The following is a 20,356-nucleotide window of genomic DNA, read 5'->3' as shown; positions in this document are numbered from 1 at the left end:
TTTTGTATGTTTCTAGTGATACGATCTTGTCAACAAACATTAGCATTAAAATGAGAAATCCAACAATATTCGTCTTATTATTAGTATTTCAATTGTTAGATTTTTTTAAGACTTTTAGAACTAAGGCTGAACAATGTGGGGAAAATATCTAATTGCAATTTTTCTGACAAATATAGTGATTTGATTTGCAATGTAGCGTTTCAAAGCCAAACCTCCGCTCAATATTCATTCATAGCAGATTTAAAGCCTGTGATGAAACCATGAACATGACAGCTTAAACCCCGGGTCAGACGTGCTGTAAAATGTGCGAGGTGTCACTGTTACATGCAAAAACTTATGTCAGTCGGACCACAGCGAGCAACCTGAACCACACAGTCTGCTCAAAGTAAATAAAATGAAACTACAGTACTCATTATTTCATAGTCGCACCATGTGTATTCTTAATTGCAGCTTTTTCTAATTGCATTGTTTCAAATTGCAAGTTTGATTTGAAATTAATTTATTGTTTGGTCGTTGTCAGGACCGAAGCAGTGGATCAGTCAACCAATCGTTTTTGTTCCTACAGCCACACCACTATCATGGCTAAAAATAGATTCAGCCTAATATTAATGGACTGACATGTTATTTGTTTTTGTTGGTCATCTGAAATCTTGTCCCTTGTGAAACTCAATCGTACTCACTTGAAAAAAGCAGGCGCTGAGTCATGAGGTCGAACTTAACATTTGGGAAAAATGATTTGTACCAAATGGTAGAAAAACCAGCACACAACACAAGTCAAGAACTACTAGGTCAGAAAAAAAGAGAAAAATCTGAACAATAAACTTCACTTTTTGCAGCAGAAAAATATTCTTTTTTGCTTGTTTCCTTTCCAATAACCATCTAACTACCACAGCTCCCAAGCTGAGGCTCCATCGCCGCGCTGTTCACACCAGGTCATGTGCGGTGGTAAATTTTCATCCTGTCCTGAAGACAAATGAATTTGTGGCCAGAATTGAACATTTTCTGTGGCTGCAAAACTTACAAATCATTCTGTTATCTCACAGTCTGAGCCAGAGGAATGGTGTCTTAGGCAACATCTTTTACCAGAGAAATATCACAACCACAATATGACTATGTGATATTATTAAAAGATATATTGGAGATAAACTTTGACATGCTGTGGCTAAACTTCCCGTCCTTTCTTATCACTGTTATACCGTATTCTTTTGCAAGACTGAAAAATAAGAGAATATTCCTCCAAATGTGGAAAAGTTCAATGGCTGAGCTTCAGAAACCAGACTCTTGCAGTTATTAGAGCTTTTATTCTCCTTTGCGGTTATGTCCGTCCTGTCACACAGGGCATCTCTTTCACAGATGGCTGTATGGAATAGATCTGATTGTCAGATGAAAAAAAAAAAAAAACTCCAATCGAGTTGTGTTGAATCAGCGCTGGAATCCCATCCGCTCATAAATGTGTGTCTTTCATGCTGATCTAAAACCACAATTATGAGCTTAGGAGCCAAAATAACAGGGCTTGATTCGGGGCCTGTTGTAATCTGCTGTCAGATATTTCTTTCAATGAAATGAAATAACTCTATGATCTCAGTTAATCTCGGTCCCCTTTTTTTGGCCTCATGAGCCCAAATATTTATGTAACGCAAAGCAATATCACATGATTGTTCATTAAATCTTTGAGGTCCCTTTCAACCGCTCATTTCACAAGGCGATTGTTCCCTGTCTTTCACTGCTCGTGTCACCTCATGTGCTGAGGTTTTCTCATTAGTCGGGCAGAGGGGGTGAATCATTATCATTACAGACTGAAGGAAAAAGCACAGATGAGGGGAGTGTTGACTTCAGTCCTTCATCTCTTTGTCTGGGAAGTTTTTAGATGAAACAGAAGAATGAAGCCATGTGTGGACAGACACCTCCTAACCAGCTCTGGCTGTCAGACAATAATAAAACAATTATCTTCTGAAAATGTTAACCCCCTTTTAATCTTTACTAGGAAATACACATTTGAAGGAAACTGTTATTATCCCTGCAAGACTTGAAAAAACTGTAAATGTACATCAACACTTGAGTTTAACCCTCTGATTTCCAAGCAGTTTCTGGGCATTTTGTGCTCCTGTTACAGTCACTGCAAGTTCATTTTTCACAGCAAGATAAAGTCCTGCACTTCCATGGAAACAACACAGCTATGGCTAAAATCAGACAGAAGTGCCACGTCTTTGATTATTAATTCTACAAACATTTTTAAAAAGATGGAATTAGTATGCACGGCACTTATGAATTCCCAGAGTTGTTACCAATGCTGAGGAAAAAGGTGGCGCTATTGTTATTTTACTACCTACATTGTATTTTTTTTCCCATATTCGCTTCTTGATCTTCAACTCTGTTCTGCGTAAACAACCTGCAGCTGAAAACAAGTCCCTGAGTTTTTGTCACAGAACTGTCGGTCATTTTGCTTTCACTGCTAGCACTTCATTTTCAAAATCAGACATGATAAGGATAAGAAGGATATATTGTTTTATCATTTCTGAGGCTAAAACTAAGATTTATTTGTACTGTATTGATGATCTGTCTCATCTTTTCTCAAATAATTGTAATTATTTGGGGTACAAAATGGGAAAAATTACAAAATAATCGACTCTCCAAAACCCAAAGATGCTGCGTCTTACTGCCACACAAGACAAAGATATGAAATAAATCTACATGGACATTAAATTTGAAAAAAAAAAACAACAACACAACAATCAACAAATTTCCTACCATATAACTAACTGATTCTCATTACCTGTTTGAGTTCTGAGGATTTTTTTAAACAGAATTACAGACTTTTATTCTTGATGGGCTTTGGGAATCCTGACACCTCTGACTGTAGCGGTGTGTTTATGGTTTATAGCTTTCGCTCTGCTTTGAAAGTAAAGTCCAAGCCTGTGTAGCTACTGTGAAATGTCTTCGAATACAGCAAGTCTTGGTAAAATGGGACACTTTGTATTCTGCAACACTTTACAGAGTCATTCCAGTATCTCAGTTCCCAACTTGACACACTCCTACAAACATTAACCCATTTTTTTAGATTTTGAATGTCATAACATCCATCCATCCATTATCTATACACCGCTTAATCCTCACTAGGGTCGTGGGGGGGCTGGAGCCTATCCCAGCTGACTTAGGTTGAAGGCAGGGGACACCCTGGACAGGTCACCAGTCTATCACAGGGCTACACTTAGAGACAGACAACCAAGCACACTCACATTCACACCTACGGACAATTTAGAATCACCAATTAACCTCAACATGTTTTTTTGGACCTTGTGGGAGGAAGCCGGAAAACCCACGAGAACCCACGCTGCACGGGGAGAACATGCAAACTCCACGCAGAAAGATCGCGGTGCCCACCGGGATGCAAACCGGTGACTTTCTTGCTGCGAGGCAACAGTGCTACCAACTGGGCCACCTTACAGCCCATGTCATAACATAATGCCATTTTTGTTACCACTGTGATTCTAGGATCAAGAGTCCCTGTACATGATGTCACACCAATTTCATAACCACGTGAGCCTATTTTCTTCATCAAATACATTTTCAGTAATGAGGAAGCTTCAGTTATTTATGTATTCCTTAAATAAGATCACCTGGTTTGCCAGGTGTCCCATTTTAGCAGTACTCACCCCTAAATATTACCATCTGACAGTGTACGATTGTGAACTTGAAAACTATATTTCATTGAGTTGATTGAATATAAAACAGGGGTCCTTTTGGGTCAGTGTGAAGAGAAAACGTGAGCAGCAGAGCGGCGTGAGAGATGCTGGTTTCTTACCCCATACTTGCACTGGCGTGAGGAGGCTCCATACTGGAAGCGACACTGCTCGTCTGCATCGTACACCTGCCCCGGGGCCACTGTTGGGTACAGGAAGTCTCGTTTCAGAGGTTCATTGTCCAGACACGTCCCCCGACCTGAGCTGTCAAAAAAACAAACCTACAATAGGATTGTTTCTTACACAAAGGAACCTTTCTGCACTTGGCTAATGGCAGAGTTAGAGATGCCAAGATCGGACAATTAAAGTCACCCCCCTCCAAGACCTTGGCTGGTGTTGTTTGACTCGTTTAATTTTACCACCAAACTACCATTGTAGGAAGCTTGTCAGAGATCTCAAATGACATGTAATTAATGTTGATATTACACATCAACGCCTCCTCATCAAAGGGAGTGTTGAAGCACAAGCAGAGACATTTTACCGGGAGGCAAAGGGGGCAGGCTGTGGGCCCAGAAACACCGGCCCTCCCTGATTATATGGCTCTAAGCTGCACTGTTCTGTATGTCGCTGCTCCTAACAAATCCACCAAGGAGCCAATAAAATGACAGTGCAGGGAGAGGAAGAGAAAAATCTGGAGTGAGCTGTGGGTCATACGTCCAGGCCTAGGATTATGTTTAGTCTGTTTTGTCAAATAGAAATATGTGGCTCGCTAAAAACTCAAAGAAAAGAAAACACATGCACGCACAAAGCAGCTTTGTATTCTAGTAGCTAAAACAGTGAAAATGCTTGTTTGCTTTAGTTTGAAATGATGTTTGTGTGGATGCCTTCTCTTCCCATGCATGAGGACAGACACTTGCTAAAAGGAAAACTGATTGTTGTTATTTCTTGACAGTGTGCCAGAGACTCAATCATACAAAAGCCAAGTGCCAATAAACAAACACAGACATATCTCATTTCAATCTCTACCTCGTCTGTTTCTCCCTGAGTCAGAGGATTCTCTCCAGGCAAAATATTACTATGACTATTTACTATAACACTGCGTTCTTTCCAGCTGCGGCAGCTGCAACATGCAGTGGAATGCTTCCCATCCCTCGAAAGGAAAAGTGGGCCTGGTGACAACAATAACGTAGTGCTAGACTTTATGATCGAGCAGATTGCAGCTTGGGCCCAGAATACAAGAGGAGAGGAGAAGATTGAGCACTAAAAGTTTGGAAAACTTAACAACTGCTTCACCCTAAATGCTGTATACATACATACATATACATATATATATATTCTGGCAGGTTTTGAAATATTTTTTTCTGAGATTTCTGCCTTTAAATCATGAAAGTTCAGATAAGTTCAGAGATAATCATTTTTGTTTCTGGAAATTTCCATTTTAAAAGTTTCTACAAATATTCAGAAGTTGTAGAGACTTGGAACCATAAACAATTGTAAAAAGCCTAAATTATTATTCAAGAATCCCCACAGAATAGGCTAATAATGCTTTTTTGCAGCTTATTTAGAGTAAAACCTCCAGTCATCTCCACAGTATGGAGGTAAACATCCTAAAAACTGAGTCAACGAAACCAATCCTCAAAGTCAGTCCAAGACTGTATCGAAAGTAGGGCTGAACAATTAATTAAAAATCACAATGTGGCCAAGTGCAATATTCACATTGCATGAGCTGCAAGTTTTTGATAATGGTGCAACATGTAGCAACATGCAATTAGAATCGAAAGACTATAGAGATTCTGCAACATACAAATCATATTGTATAGATGTAAGGGAACGTGCTTGTATTGTTCAGACTCCAGCAAAATACCATTCTAATTCAGTGTGGTAACTTACCATTCTGAATAAAATTGTGACTCATATCGCAGTGGCAATATCATTTGCATATGGTTTAGCCCTACCATACATGTCTGGTCTATCTCAGTCTATCAGACTGGGCAGCTTCTGGCTTTCAATGTTATTAGTGACTACAAGCTAGTTCCAAACTCTTTATTTTTCGAAATTAGGTTTACAACATTAAAGAGAAAGGTTAACATTTTAGGAAATTAAAAATGATTGTTTATAATTATTGTTATTTAAAGTTGGTATTCCTTTATTATGTACAAACGGTATGGTTTAGGGATAGTAGTATGTGTATAGATTCGAATAAAGGTAAAAGATCTAACTATGCTAACCTCCTCAATGTTATTCCCATAATATTTTGTAACTGGAGGAACTTTGTCATTTTTGAAAAATGTTATTTAAATAAAACTTCCTACTTTACATTATTATATACTATACATACATGGGAAAATATCAGTGCGTCAGAACTAAATATCTAGTTATGTCAATATAACTGATGCTACTCTAGCTATTCATTTAGCTAGTCTAATGTAAATAGCATAGCATTTTGTGAACTGAGGTATGTTGTGTTAGCTTTGTGTAATGTGTTTTAAAATCTTACACGTTTATGTAAACATTAAAAAGCATTCTAATCAAGTGTCAGGTTGGACATACCAATTGTACGTTATGACATAGTCTACTCTTCTTAGGCAACACAGGTCACATTGTAGCAAGTTAGTGTTGTTTTTGTTAGTATTGTTATTTATGTAAAAGATGATTTCTTTTAAAAAGTCACAATTTACATTTTTATGAATATCAGTTGAGAAATATGTATCAGTGTTATTAGCTATTTATCAGTTAAGTTAGATATTAAGCTACATATTATATTATGCTAATTTAACTGATGCTAGCTAGCCATTTATACAGGTCACATATTGGAAAACGTTACTTTAGGTATTAACAGTTGTTTTAGTTAAATAACAATGTTGTGTTACTTAACTAAATTTTACCCAAAACATAACCAAAAATTTCCCAGCTTACATTATTTTGCCTTATCAAGTTGAAATGTGTGTGCATCCTGCAGTTTCTGACTAGCAAAAAATACTTGGCAAATTTTCGTGATGCTAGTTAATCATATATGCAAGCCACATGCAAGCTAACTTTAGTTTAATCGCTGATTGAGTGTTGTTATCTGGATGAAAGATAGTTTAGCTTAAAAAAAATCCCCATTTACATCATACACTGAATATACATTTCACATTGTTGCATATGAGTGTTTAAGAGTTGTTAGTATCGACGTAGGGTGCAATTACTAGGATACATTATGTTAATTTAGCTAATGTTAGCTAGTCATTTAGCTCATCACTGTAAACACTCAAAATTGAGAAATTTGAAAACTTCCTATACCGATTACATAGGAATAAAAAGTAGGAAGGTTTGGTGAGTAAGCAACCTTATTACAATATGTTTTGCAAAATTGCATTAATTATTATTGTAAACTGTTTTTAGGGGTAAGAATTCTAACTAAGTACAAAGTAAATGTGTATTTTGGATGTTTTCTTTCCACTAGTGTGAAAGAAGACATGTTATGGGGCAACATAGAAAGCAAAAAATATGAAAACTGACCAGTGCCTGAAACAACAATGTTTTTGTCTGTAGTTTCTCACCTTAAGCAGAATTACAACGTTCCAGACCAACAGTAGCAAATCTTTCTACCTTCCTTTCATGTTTCTCTGCCCTCTTTCTCTTGGTTTTCTTCTTCTCTCGACCTCCCATTCTCAGTTACTGAATAGAGTAATCCTATTTCTTGACTCTTGTTCCTTGGAGAGCCCTCTCATCACAGGGAGAGGCAGACAAACCAGCCTCGAGGGCCCCCAGACTCCCTGTGCACTGAGGGCAAGCCGGACTATTTATTGGTTTGGAGAGAGACAAAATAGTCAAAGTTTAAACATAGAGGCTATTATTTGACATCGTCGCAAAGGCTTCCTGTCCGGTGGATTCAGCCAAATTCATTATGCTGTGCGGAAATATCTTCTAATAAGAGAGAACATCAACGGTCCCTGAACTCTGACACTGGTCATTCATGGAGATATTAACCATCCTGAGTGGATCCAACCAGCGGTGAGACGGCAGCATGATTAAATCAGACTAACCTAACAATTATCATAAGGCACACAAGACTGATATCAAATTCAAGTATGTGTATGTGGTCTCTGAGAGTTTAATAAACCCTAACTGCCTGCCTTTTAACATTTATAACAAACTGGCATGCAGACTGGGGAGAATAAACTATGACTGAACTGTGAGTGCATTCATAAACCATTCCTAAAAAACCCAAACAAAGCACCACATATTGCTTGACCAAGACGGTGAATCTAGGCCAATACCACAGCCAAAGTTGTTTACTTGGCAGGGAGAAGCATGTGCAATATCCAAAACTCTGATTGAGGGAGAGAAAGGGAGGATAATTGGAGTTTACAGACAGAACCCTTTTGTAAGAAACATGAAAGCTAAAGGCAGTAAAAATCAAAATAAAAAGGAAAAAGCGCAAGAAACAACTCGTACAAATCGGCTTGTAATAGAAGATAATTAACAGTGTATTCTGCTTAAACACCAAGTAAAACAACTTTGTCTCTTTTTTTTTGTTAGAGCGCAGCTTCGGTTGTCCTCGGATACTCGAGCCAGAAATTGACAGAAACCCAACGGGGCGACGGAGAAGCAGCTCTTTGTGCCCCAGTTGGAAGCTGGCATTTAATACGGTCATCTCTGTCACAAGTGCTGTTCACTAAACCTCCTCTAACAGCTTTCAGCCGGAAACATCATCTGACAACCACAGCCGCTATTATCCGCTTTCTTGGAGGGACTCGCTAACTAAACATGAATGCACAAACACACACACACACACACACACACACACACACAGACACACACACCGCAGACTTGCAACCAATATTTCACCACAAGGGTGGACATGAAAATATGCAAGAATGTCTTAAGGAAAAGAAATTAAGCTGAATTAAGGAGTGAAATGTGTGTCAATGTGTACTAATTGAGATATTTGCAATCCCCTCTGATTTAATTATTAAGTTCTATCATCCAAGGTACAACAAAAGATAACACTTGGAGCAGGAGTAATATTTATGTTTCTGTGCTTTTCCACCACACTCCAGTCACATCCAGCCTAAAAAAAACTCTCACAGGTAAATGCACATTATTATGCACAAGCATGCAGAAGGCTGTACGAGAAAATCTTGGTTTAGTGCCCATAACTGTTACATTTAAGTGTTTCTGACCTTTTGTCCCCCGTCTGAGGCAGGTAATAGTCCAGAAAATATGTAAAACGGTTCTGTCTGACTTTGTTAATATATCCACTTTTCTGCAAGTCTAGTTCATTCAGGGAATCAAAGCTGTTGTAGCAGATGAAGCCTGTTTAAGTCTAACAGACTCCTGCTGAACCATACACCAGGCTGTTTTCCACTGCAGGAACTTGTGGGCCATTTTAGAGCATCTTGAACGTTTGTGTGTATTCTGACTGCAAGAACCACCCCAGTAGACCCTCTTTCATTTTTTCTGCCCTCTTGGTGTCCTCAGCATGTAGAAGTCCCCTTCCTACTAACATCACCATCACCAAGGTAAAATGTTCCATATAGGTTGACATAACAACCCCTCCATTGTTCTATTTGCTGCCGGTTCACAGGGCTGTAGTCACGTCTAGTTACTAATACTTATCACTGTTTGATCTAACAGGTGTTGGATCTGACACTGCAATTTAAACACAAAGGCTGTAAGGGCTTATTCATCTTTTCTGCACTGGAAACCTTTCTGCATTATGACCACCTGTCAGACAGTGATGCGATACAGTAGCAGAAACCTTTAGGACCTCAGAGCTGACTGCAGTTTTAGGCAAATAGTGTTGCTGTTCCTCAGCCTTTCATAGTTTGTATCAAAACTTTTTAAGAAATTAACTTTAGGTAATGAAAGACAATCCCAAGAAATAACCAACAGTCAGCATAAATCTGGAAAAGGCAAGAAAAAAAGACTTATCATATCTTGCTTTTTAATTGATGCTTCTTGCTATTGCTATCTTGGGATCTTGGCTATCAAGCTGCATTGTTGTAGCCCGAACAAATCTGTCCTGAAAATTTCCCAACTTTGAGACTAATAAAGGAATATAACATTGCGTCAAATCATACTGCTTTGTATCATATCATTTTATTTTGGGGAATCACCCAAATGTGGTAAATGTTTCAATGTTCATGATTTGAGTACCTTAGTGGTACTCAACGCGCTTTCTCTAATCCCCTCCTGAAAGGTCCAGTCTGTTCTGATTGGTCAGCTGGCCCAACCAAGGCCCAACCAATGTTGTTAATGTACAGTAACTCTGATGTATGGGTACAGGGATATAGCTAAACTACTTGTTAGGCAGGAGTTTTGCAGATGTGCTACATGGTAAATGGTAATGGACTTCACTTATATAGCGCTTTTCTACCTTAGCGGCACTCAAAGTGCTTTACAATGTTTTCTCATTCACCCGTTCACACACACATTCATACAGTAACGGTGACAGAACTGTATGTGATAGTGCTACCTGCCATTGGGAGCAACTTCAGGTTCAGTGTCTTGCCCAAAGACACTTCAGCTGTGGAGGGGCGGGGGATCAAACCAACAACCTTATGATCAGAGGACAACCGCTCTACCACCTGAGCCACAGTCGCCTGTAGATGTCCGGTGACATTGATAAGTAACAGAAAAATAGCCTGAACTTACAACAAGAGAATTCAGGCGGGTAAGAAGCGGTGTTGTCTTTGGGAGAGAGTAACTCAAATGGTGTGGAGTCTGGGCTTTGTACCTTTTATCTGCACAAAAAAGCAGCTATATAACACATTAACAGACAGGGGAAACCCCCAAACCCATAATAGAGGCTCTTTAAATTGCCACATCACAACAATGTATCAGAACAATGCATTAAATTAGTTAAGTTAATTTCCAGATTCAGGGGCGCCCTAATTGCCTGTCCTATCTAATAAAAAGGGAAACATGCCAGGTATCTGTTTATTCAGTTACTCCAGATGTTTGGTCTGGCCTCAGGAATAGAAACAAGTGTGTTACCATGCCAAGCTGGCATTCTGCTTTTATTTATTCGTGGGCTCCAACTTTTTGTCTCCTTTGACCTCTCCACAAAACAGCAAAGCACTGGTTGAAGCCAGCTGGCCTGCACATCGCCACCGAGGACCACATGAGCTCTCACATCACCCGCCTTGTGGTGCGAGGATGCAGGAGTGGAAAGCAGTCGGTTATCATCCACAGCCACAAGGAGGTCTGGCAGGAGTCTCAGCGATGAAATGGTTGTGAATAAGACAGCCGAGCGGGTCACCACAAGGGCCAGCCAGTGGCAGCGGGTTGTAAAGCGAGACAGCTGCAAGCAATGCACCTTTTCCACTCCTGCACACACACATACACACAATCCAAACACACCCAGACAGTCCCAAGGGGAACAACCATCATCCACTTACTCGAGAAAGCTGGTGATGTAGTCTTTGCTACAGGCAGACCAGGAGAAAGGGTTGGTGTTGGCTGTTATATGAGCGGCCATCAACTTGGCTGTCTCGTGGCCTTTGGTGCCACAGGAATTCCCAATCCCATCGTGGTTCATCCCAAAACTGGAACACACAAATTAAAAAGTGGAATTAACGCAGCTGGGAGTAATGATCTGCAGTTAAATACACAGTTTTGATGGGAGGACGCTGGACAGTCCAGGTTTCTGGCTGGAGGATGTCTACCTCAGTGGCTGTAAAGATCGAGCTCTGTGGCTCTGAAACAGCTGTGTGGAGGGGTCAGGGGTCAAACCCTGTCTGGAGCTCGGCAGGAATGAAAAAGTTCTAATCACCACTCTGATGCCTGGCTGTCAATCAGCAGCTGCAGGTCTGAGCAGGCCATGAGGGGGAGTCACTGCCGGCTTTAGATCAGCCACTGAGAGAGACCCAAAACCCAAACTGCTCCCAACCTCAAGGTCTCTTGTTAAATCTGCTCAAGAACTCATTTCATATCAAATCCACACTGGAAATAAATCACTTTAACAATTCATTTTTAAAAAACCTTATCTGTCTGGATATCATTGGAGAGAAAATCTCACGTTACAGCAGGATGTCAAAGCTTACTTTTCCTTACAGTCCAGCAGCACAAATCAGGTCTAATGTATATAACAAACCCAACCACATCGCACAGTCTCAACCTGTTTTTCTAAGGCCGGCGTTTATGACATTTTACCCTACTCTGGAAATAAATCAGGCCGGTCGAAACCCCGCTGCAGTGTGTTTTTTTTATACATCCTCTAGAAGCAGAGACTATTTTTACAACTGCCCTACAACAGAAGCAGACATGAGACATAATAAAGGAAATCGCCATCTTGCTGAACTCTCTCGAGAGGGATACGTAGACTAATACATCATCATTATTTTGCTTTATATTCAGGAGGAGAGAGCCAGAGGTATGTGGACACTGACATTTGCATGAGGAAATATGTGGAGATACAGTTCAAGACGTCTGCAGGGGGGAGAAAGAGGCTACACGCAAGTCTGGTGAACCCGAGTAGTAAGAAATGTTTGTTTAAGAGCAAAACACAGTTGTAACTGTGATAAAAGGTTTGAAGATGAAGTTAAAAAAGGGAAAATTTGTAGAGGTGTGGACTCAGCTGGTCCTGAGTCAGAATCAAGTCTGATTTCTTTGGGCTTTACTTGACAAAATTAAAAAAAAAAAAAACACACAACTTGACTTTTGCTTCTATTCATTTTGCGACTATCTTGACGTTAACCAGGTAGAATGTCTACACAATCTTAGTTTAACATGTTAGCATGCCATTATTTGCTAATTAGCCCAATTCAGGCCCAAGTCTGATGGGAATTTGGTTGGTTTGCAGGTGTTTAATCATCAACCAAAGTTTTAGGGTGGCCCTGGTTTAGATTTAATCCATACTCACTGACCCACACACTTTAAGACACATTCCTGCTAAGTCCATGAGGGCTTAGGGCTGTGCATGAGGGCTCTCCCACAGATATTTGGAGCCCTTCTTGCACACCGTCCATAAGTCCACCTTTTTGAGCCTTCGTCTGAGGTAATTACCTATAATTTATAGTATTGTGACTTTTAACACAGGGGTTTCCAGGTTCAACCAGGAAGCAGGCAAACAAACAAGCACGGAAAAAGCAATGAACCCCAATGTTACAAGAAAAAACAAGTTTACGTCTCAGTATAAACACATAGCTCACAGGTAATTCATAGCCAGAACTGTGTGTTTGTCCTTGATGGCATGATGATGCAAGTATGTTTTCCCTTTAGGCCCGAGGGTTATGAAAGAAAGTAAAACCCACAATAGTACAGAACCGACCACGTTTGTCAAGCTAACGTGATACATATGTCACAACGTCGTGCTTGCTTTTTGTAATGTGTCAAGCCTTTCTGGTGTACTGTATGGTACAGTAATATTGGTATCTAACACACCCATGGCCTTTGTTTCAACCTGATGAGACCACCTGTTCACGAGGAGTTGTGTGTTTCTGAGATTGGATCATTAGCATACTTTAAGCACCCTAAAATTTCTATACAAGGTGTTCCAATTGATTTCACACCATAAAACCTCAAGTCCTGCTTAAAATCAGCAGGCTGATAATAGCAGTGTCAGGAGATCCATCAGTTGCTGGCTGATGTTACAGAAGTGATGTCCTGGAAATAAAGTTCATTGGCAAAATACATCTTCCAAAGGCAACTTTAGTATACTTAGATCACATGACCATCACTGGAATGGATGAAAAATATTATATAGCAGATAGTGTTACACTGTCACATACTACAATTCTCTAAGCAACTGCTTAAATCACTCGTACTTAAATCAGTTTGAGGCCTCTGACTCTGTCCCACCTCTGCAATTTGCATCAGCGAGCAATGTCACATTTTATATTTTATATTAGGATCCTAAAAGTCTTAAAACTCACTTGTGGCCGATCTCGTGGGCAATGGTGAAAGCAGAACCGAGGCCGATGTCTTCATTGATGCTGCAGCTTCTCTCCGGCTCGCACATTCCAGCCACTGAGGCCAAACCTACACACACACACACAGTCACACATAAGCCAGACAAACATACAAACACAGGGTCAAGGCGCAGCGTTCTCAGGAGTCATAAAATTGGGATTCCACACATATGATCTTCTGTTTACAGCGGTGTTGAAAGACAGTCTGAGTTAGTTACTGCTCTAGGTTCACCAGAGAGAGATGAGTTTAGCATCACCAGTTCAGACACCTCTTTCTTTATTTCTTGCAAACTACAGCGACTGCTGGAAAATGTCTAGACACAGGTTAGATTTATACATTTCAATTCATGTAACAAGGGATCGCCTACAACATGAGCCAAAGAAGGGAATATAAGAGGTCCCTCACCAACACCATGCCCCACCAGAAACCTGTCAGGAAATATCAATGTTTTCCTCATTTCAAAACCGGAGTTGGAGAACGAGGGAAAAGAGAGAGGAGAGGGTGTTTAAAGCTAAAACCGCTCCACAATCCAGGTGTCGCAGGTCCTTTTTTCCTAAAGCCTGACAGGTCAGATAGGGAGACTGCAGGCAATTCTTCACAGATTACATCTACAGGTGACTGGAGAGTGGATCGGATGACAGTGCAAAGCAGGTGTGTCTGTCTGCTTGTAAGTGTGTGTGTGTGCGTGTGTGTGTGCGTGCGTGCGTGCGTGCGTGCGTACATGTGTGTGTGTGTGTGTGTGCGTGTGCAATAATGTGTAAAGGTTCAGTTCACACAATTCACAAAAGAACACATCTGCTCATTCATTTCTTGTTGTATTGAGCCACATAAACAGTTTTGGTTTCAGTTTCAAAACTTCGGCATTCTGTTCAGTAGAATGAAAGATTTAATAGATGAAATATCAAAAAAAAATGAAATGCAAAAAAGGGGCCTTAAGACTATAATATAGACATATATATATATATATATTCAAGATGACATGATGAAAAGAGCGCCATTATTCATTTCACTCAGCCTTGATTATACTTTGTTGCTATAATGATATGTGTCCACAGGATCCATCACGTCAACACTTCTTACTTATTGTCTATGGAAGCAGCCTTTCATGCATCTTAAGAGAGGAGGTGTCATGTTTCCCACTCTTTATCTGCATAAAGTTGAGATCGAGGCAATTTGCAAATATGGGGTGCTAGCTGCAACCTCTGGAAACTACTTTTAAACTAACTACATATTTCAGTGAAATATTTTCATAAGAGAAAATTTCCAAACGGGCCACCATGTTGGCATGGTGTTGGCACGAGAGCAGGCAGCTCTCAAGTGACCTCATGCTTTCCGTGTCTGCAAGGGTCATGGGTATGATGTAAATGTTATCATATGCTCAAGGCCACCAGGATCCACGCAGACCCTCTGTAGCAGCCCACAATTTGTAATCACACAGATTGTTCGTTCTACAAACAGACTGCTCAGGACTCAAATGGTGCTTCGAAAAAGTGTTTGTTAAGAGGTGAGGGCAGATAAGTTCTTCTGTGTTCGATTCGAACAGCAGTGCGACCATTTGTAGCATACAGATGAGTACTAATTGTGGTATGAATATGTCTGTGTGCGTCTGCTGTCTACATTCAAAGTCCACATCAGTCATTCAGAAACCATAGACTGGTCTGTGGTCCATGTAAATGTAATGTTTTCATCGACTGCTATTCTTCACCTCTCCAGCAGAGACAAAGAATCGTAATCCATCTGCTACATCTGTTTCCATCACACCTTGTCTGATTGGTTTTTATCAACGAAACTTTTTTTGCCATATTTTTTTTGCAATGTGCACAAAATCAGGCCGATGTAAACACATTTACAGTCAGCAGCTCGCCACTGGAGCCTCTTTCTACTGATGAGGAAGCAGATATCTGAAGGCTGAATGTGTCGGTACAAACAACATGCTGTCAGTGAAAAAAATGTGGACCTGGTTCTTTGGATGGACTGAGCCTTCAACTTGGTTTCAAACATTCAAACTCTCAGTGGAGCTTGGATGCACAAAAACTTCTTTTTTTTTTTTTGCAAAATGTGATACTGACATATCCTTCAGATTTTCCTGTATAGTTTGCATCAGTCCTTTTACCCAAAAGTGTTTAAGCCTTTGTATCTTCTTTATTAAAGGCTAAACAAGACCAGACTCACAAATCAGGAGACAACCTTTATCAACAAGGTTCTTCAAAAATTTTGAACAAGTTTCCAGAAAATTTGAAAAAAGCAGGAAATAAATCTCAGGTTGGACACTATTAAAGGAAAGCACTCGTAGGTACACATGGATTTGCTGCAATTTTCGACCTCTCCAGCAGCAAAGAAATAGAATTTCATTGGTGGGTCTGCTTGCATATTGTCCTTTTTCACATTTAGATTTTTAATCAATTCAACTTTTTTGTAATATCCCTTTTTTTCCCCACATTTTTCATGCTCTTGTTTGTAATGTGCATAAAACAGGGAAAACATCAACAGCTTGCAACTGGAGCTTCTGGCAGATAACTGAAAACTGAAGGTGTGAGTGACAACAAGTGATCGGTGAGAAAATTTTAATTTGGATGGACTGACCCTTCAGCTTGATCATTTAAACTCTCAGTGTGACTCATAAGCACAAACACTGCACTTTTGCAAATGTGATTTGTTACACTTGACACACCTGCCTTGACACATGAGTTATTGTTCGTCGGTCAGCTCCTGTTTCAGATTGTTCTGTATAGTTTGCACGAACTGCCTCGACTCGGTGCTAAAAGTGGCACAGCTTTTGTATCCTCTTTACTAAGAGGCTAAACAAGAATAGACTCGCAAATCAGGAGGCCACTGAAACCATTACTGCAGGGAAGGAGGGAGCCTGAAGGTGAAGAAAGAAGGAGGAGAGGGAGGGAAAGGAAGAAGGGTGGCTACTCTACGATTAGTTTAAGAATGTGTGTGTGTGTGAGAGAGAGTAAAGTGAGCGTGAGCACAAACACACACACACACACACACACACACACACGCACACATCGCACTGCAAGCTGTTTTCTTAACACCGGGGTGGACTGTGTATTATCTCCAGCCCCGTGATTACTCGGCGACCCTAAAGGCCAGCGATCTGACCCCAGAGCACGATCCCCAAGAGGAGAGGGAGGGAGGGGAGGAGAGGAGAAGAGAGGGAGTGGGTGGGTGGGGTGGGAGGGGGTGGGGGGTTTGAGACAACGAGGAAGCCAAGCAGATGCCAGGGCAATTAAAGCGACTGGGGAATGTGACGAATGCGGTCAATCTGTCAAACCACCCCTGAAGTCACAATATTACCTCCAAGATATACTGTGGTGCCTGCGGGGCCTTTACAAAGATAAGATGGAGAGAGGAGGGCTGGGTGGGCAGGAGGTTTGGGGTGGAGCTGAGGGGCTGCAGAGAGAAAGAGGGGGGGGGTCTGTCTCTCTGTTTCTGCCACTGCTTGCTGGTCCTTTTTCCTCCCCCAAAATCACCACAGCCTGCATATCACCAACTCTATCTGCCTCCTGCATACTATAACACTCCCTGTAATTGTCCTTTTCCCCTTCCATTTTCTTTTCAACTCCCCCTCTTCTTCTCCATCTCCTCCTTTCTGCCTCTACTATCCTCTTTATCCCACATTTCTTCCCCCCCCCACCACCCACCCACCCAAGTCTCCCTCACATACCTTATCCTTTCTCTCTCTCAACCCCCGGTGGAAGTGTAAACACCTTAGACAAACTGAGGTTAGAGGCGGAGGACGGAGAAAGAGGAGTTTTATAAACCAGAGGCCATGTGAGGAGGTGACCACGGCTGTCCAGGTTCAGGGCTCCCGACCTCAGCCAACATGAGGCGAGCCGTCGAGGAGCTATAATAACACAAGTGAAAACATCCTTCTCATTATGTCTCACAGGAGCCGTCTGGTGTTCCTCTAAAGGAGGCTGCGAAGGATCCTAAATAAGGTTTGTCTGAGGACATGTTGAATGTGAAAATGAAAACCTCTCCGGAGGGAAAAGAGAAGGATGAACTCCTAAACCAGAGATTCATACTGTCAACATCAGATAAGATTACCAATTTGGCAGGAAAACACAGGTAAGCAAGTTTCACTCCACTCACCTAAAGTACCACAGGGTTTGTTCTTGTAGGTGCAGATGTCATACCTAGAAAAAAAAAAGTGGAAAGAACACCAAAAGAAATTGAATTAACCTTTTTTTTTTTTTTTTTTTAGATTTATACAGTTTTTCTTTCACTGGCTCTTTGCCTCCCCATTCTTTCCCTGTTTAATCACCTAGTCTGGCCAGATATAATCTCAGCCGTTAGCATAACAATAGCGTGTAATGAAGTCATGACAGGTTTGGTTCTAGAAAACACCTGGTTCCCTCCTCCATCCATAGCTTTCTGCAAAATGTCACTTAACCCTCTGAACCCCAGGCAGTTTCTGTGCGTTATTTTGCACAGTTTTCCTCACTGTGGGCTCATTTTTCGCTGTAAGAAAAAGTCCTGCATCTCTATGGAAACAGCACAACCACGACTAGAGGTAGGGAGAACCCAAAAATGTCTTCTGTACAGTGTGACCCACTTAGAATGCCAAAGATAATCATTTAAAAAAAAAAAAAAAAGGAAGAGTTGCGCTTTTTAAATGATGTATTTTACAGAAATTGAAAAAAGCTTCAGATGTAGAAAGATATTTCACCATGCAGAATGTATCTTTCGACAAGTTGCTTCTCTGTATACTGCTTTTGAACCATACTGCATTTATTTTATAGATCAAGTATGTTTTATTTTGCTCTCAATCTCTCCAATTTGCTTTTTTTTTCTTGTCTTCTCTTTCTCATTTTGTGTAAACACAGCCTGCAGTTCAACCGACAAGGCCCAGAATTTTTGTCACGTTGCAGAGTCACTAAAGGCCTATTAGTTGTATTAGTTGTGTTTTTTACAGAATCTGGTTACTGCAAATAGTTTATGTTTTGCAATTTTGTTTTTTAAGGTTAGATTTGGTTAAGTTTTCCGACTGAACTGCGTGTCACAGATGAGTAGTTCAAGGACCATTAAAAAGTTGGAAATCTTTTGGTTTCTGGCTCTGATCAATGGTTTAATTAATTTTAGCTGTTCTTTTTCATATATATATATAAAACTAACATGTTTTTCAAACCTGTTGGCAGAGTCTGGGGTTCAGAGGGTTAACTAACACACAGTGCTGCTCAGACATGAATGTGAATCCACAGAACGTCACGCTGCGTCCCTACTGTTAACCCCTATAATACACATACAGGTAATCCAATAGAGCCGCAGTGCTTTAAGAACACATCATACATTTCAAATGAAGGATCCAATCATTGCTAAAGCTTTTAATCTATTAAAACCAAGGGCACTGCAAATTTAATTTCATTCCCCTTCCCTTCTCTCCCTCCCTCCCTCCTTCCACCCTCTTGTCTCCCCATAAATTCCTCTTCCTTCCTTCTCCTCTCTCTCTCTTTCCTTTCTAGCAGAGCAGTTTCAAACCGGCCAGGTACAATCGTGACCTCGTTTGGGACGTCTGTTTGTTTTGATTTATTTCCCCAAAATTTTCCTCTGCGTCTTTTTTTGAACGTGACAAGCCACATTCCAAACAAGGCGATCCGACCCAGGAACTGATGCATGAAGCAGCAGTCGTATTTCTTAGAGTTTTTTGGTCTTAGAACACACTTATAGCGTGGTTTAGTTAGCAGCAATCAAGTCCTAAATTTATCGATGTGTACGTAAGCCAATATTTGCAGGGAGCATTACCTATAACAGCTTGGGAGGGATATTATATGTCAGATTGTTGGGTCTCTCAGCTTGTTTCAGAGTTTCTAATCCATCAAATACTCAAAAGTTGGTACAGAGAGAAGACGCAGGTTTTACATCCCCCTAAATATTTAGAAGACTACCACTTGTGAATTAACAAACACATTAAGGGCACAGCACCCAATTTGTACTATTCAACAAGTGCTACCGGTGCACATCATTCCCATATATATGGGCAGTAGGGATTCTCTTCATTGTCTAGTAGGCACAGTAGGCACAGTATCAACCAAATCTAAATAAAAAAGTAGTAAAACATCTGAAGTCTGTAGAGTCATCATTTTTCTTGCACGTTATTTTTTGCCAATTCATTACATTTTTATGATTTATGGCATTATATGTTGTCATAAAGAAGACATTTTGAGTTCTCTTCTACTTCTAGCCATGGTTGTGCTGTTTCCAATTCCAAGTTCAGCGTTCAAAGGCATTAATGGCAACGTATCTGCAATTTAGCACTTACAGGGAGGAATAAAGTCTGTCCTTAGAGGATGCAGGAAATGTTTCAAGCTGCAGCCTTTCAGCCAGAGGACTTGAGTTTAACTTCCTTGAAGATCATTTTGACTTTCAAAAATGTCACTTGCTGTTTTTCATTCACTGTTTGGGCACCAAAACTACTAGGTTTGAGAAAATAACCATGGTTTTGGTTAAAATACACCCTGCCACTATGTTTAACTCGTGTTACAAAGCTCCATTTTGTCCGGTGCATATAAAAACTCCAACAGAGACATGACCACAAAAGGCTGCCAACATTATTGGCTATTAGTAGATGCTGGTGGTGTTTCCTACTGGCCCATATGTGTGTATGTTAATGGAAATGATCTACTATGGGTCACTTATTGGTCTGATAATGTCCAAATCAGATGGAAGAAGATGACTTTAATTTTAATTTTCTCCTACAATATGAATAAAAACTTAATGACTCTAAATTGGTGCAGAAAATGATCCCTGGACACCTCACTTAATGTGTC

General features: G+C 40.5%; 1 protein-coding gene across 1 annotated transcript in view; it reads right to left on the bottom strand.

Moving 5' to 3' along the window:
- Positions 1–20,356, bottom strand: part of LOC103371487 (A disintegrin and metalloproteinase with thrombospondin motifs 6-like) — a 39,464-nt gene that overhangs the window by 7,116 nt on the left and 11,992 nt on the right. The window contains exons 8-11 of the mRNA XM_008300830.1: positions 17,682–17,725; positions 13,544–13,649; positions 11,069–11,215; positions 3,803–3,944 (exon numbers count right to left, since the gene is read on the bottom strand). Of these exons, the coding sequence (XP_008299052.1) occupies positions 3,803–3,944; positions 11,069–11,215; positions 13,544–13,649; positions 17,682–17,725 (439 nt within the window). The remainder of the gene's footprint in view (positions 1–3,802; positions 3,945–11,068; positions 11,216–13,543; positions 13,650–17,681; positions 17,726–20,356) is intronic.

This window comes from Stegastes partitus, unplaced genomic scaffold (genome assembly GCF_000690725.1).
Source record: "Stegastes partitus isolate 25-593 unplaced genomic scaffold, Stegastes_partitus-1.0.2 Scaffold1594, whole genome shotgun sequence".
NCBI classification, from domain to species: domain Eukaryota; kingdom Metazoa; phylum Chordata; class Actinopteri; family Pomacentridae; genus Stegastes; species Stegastes partitus.
The sequence above is the reverse complement of the archived record's forward strand: the minus strand, read 5'-3'. Positions and strand labels throughout refer to the sequence as shown.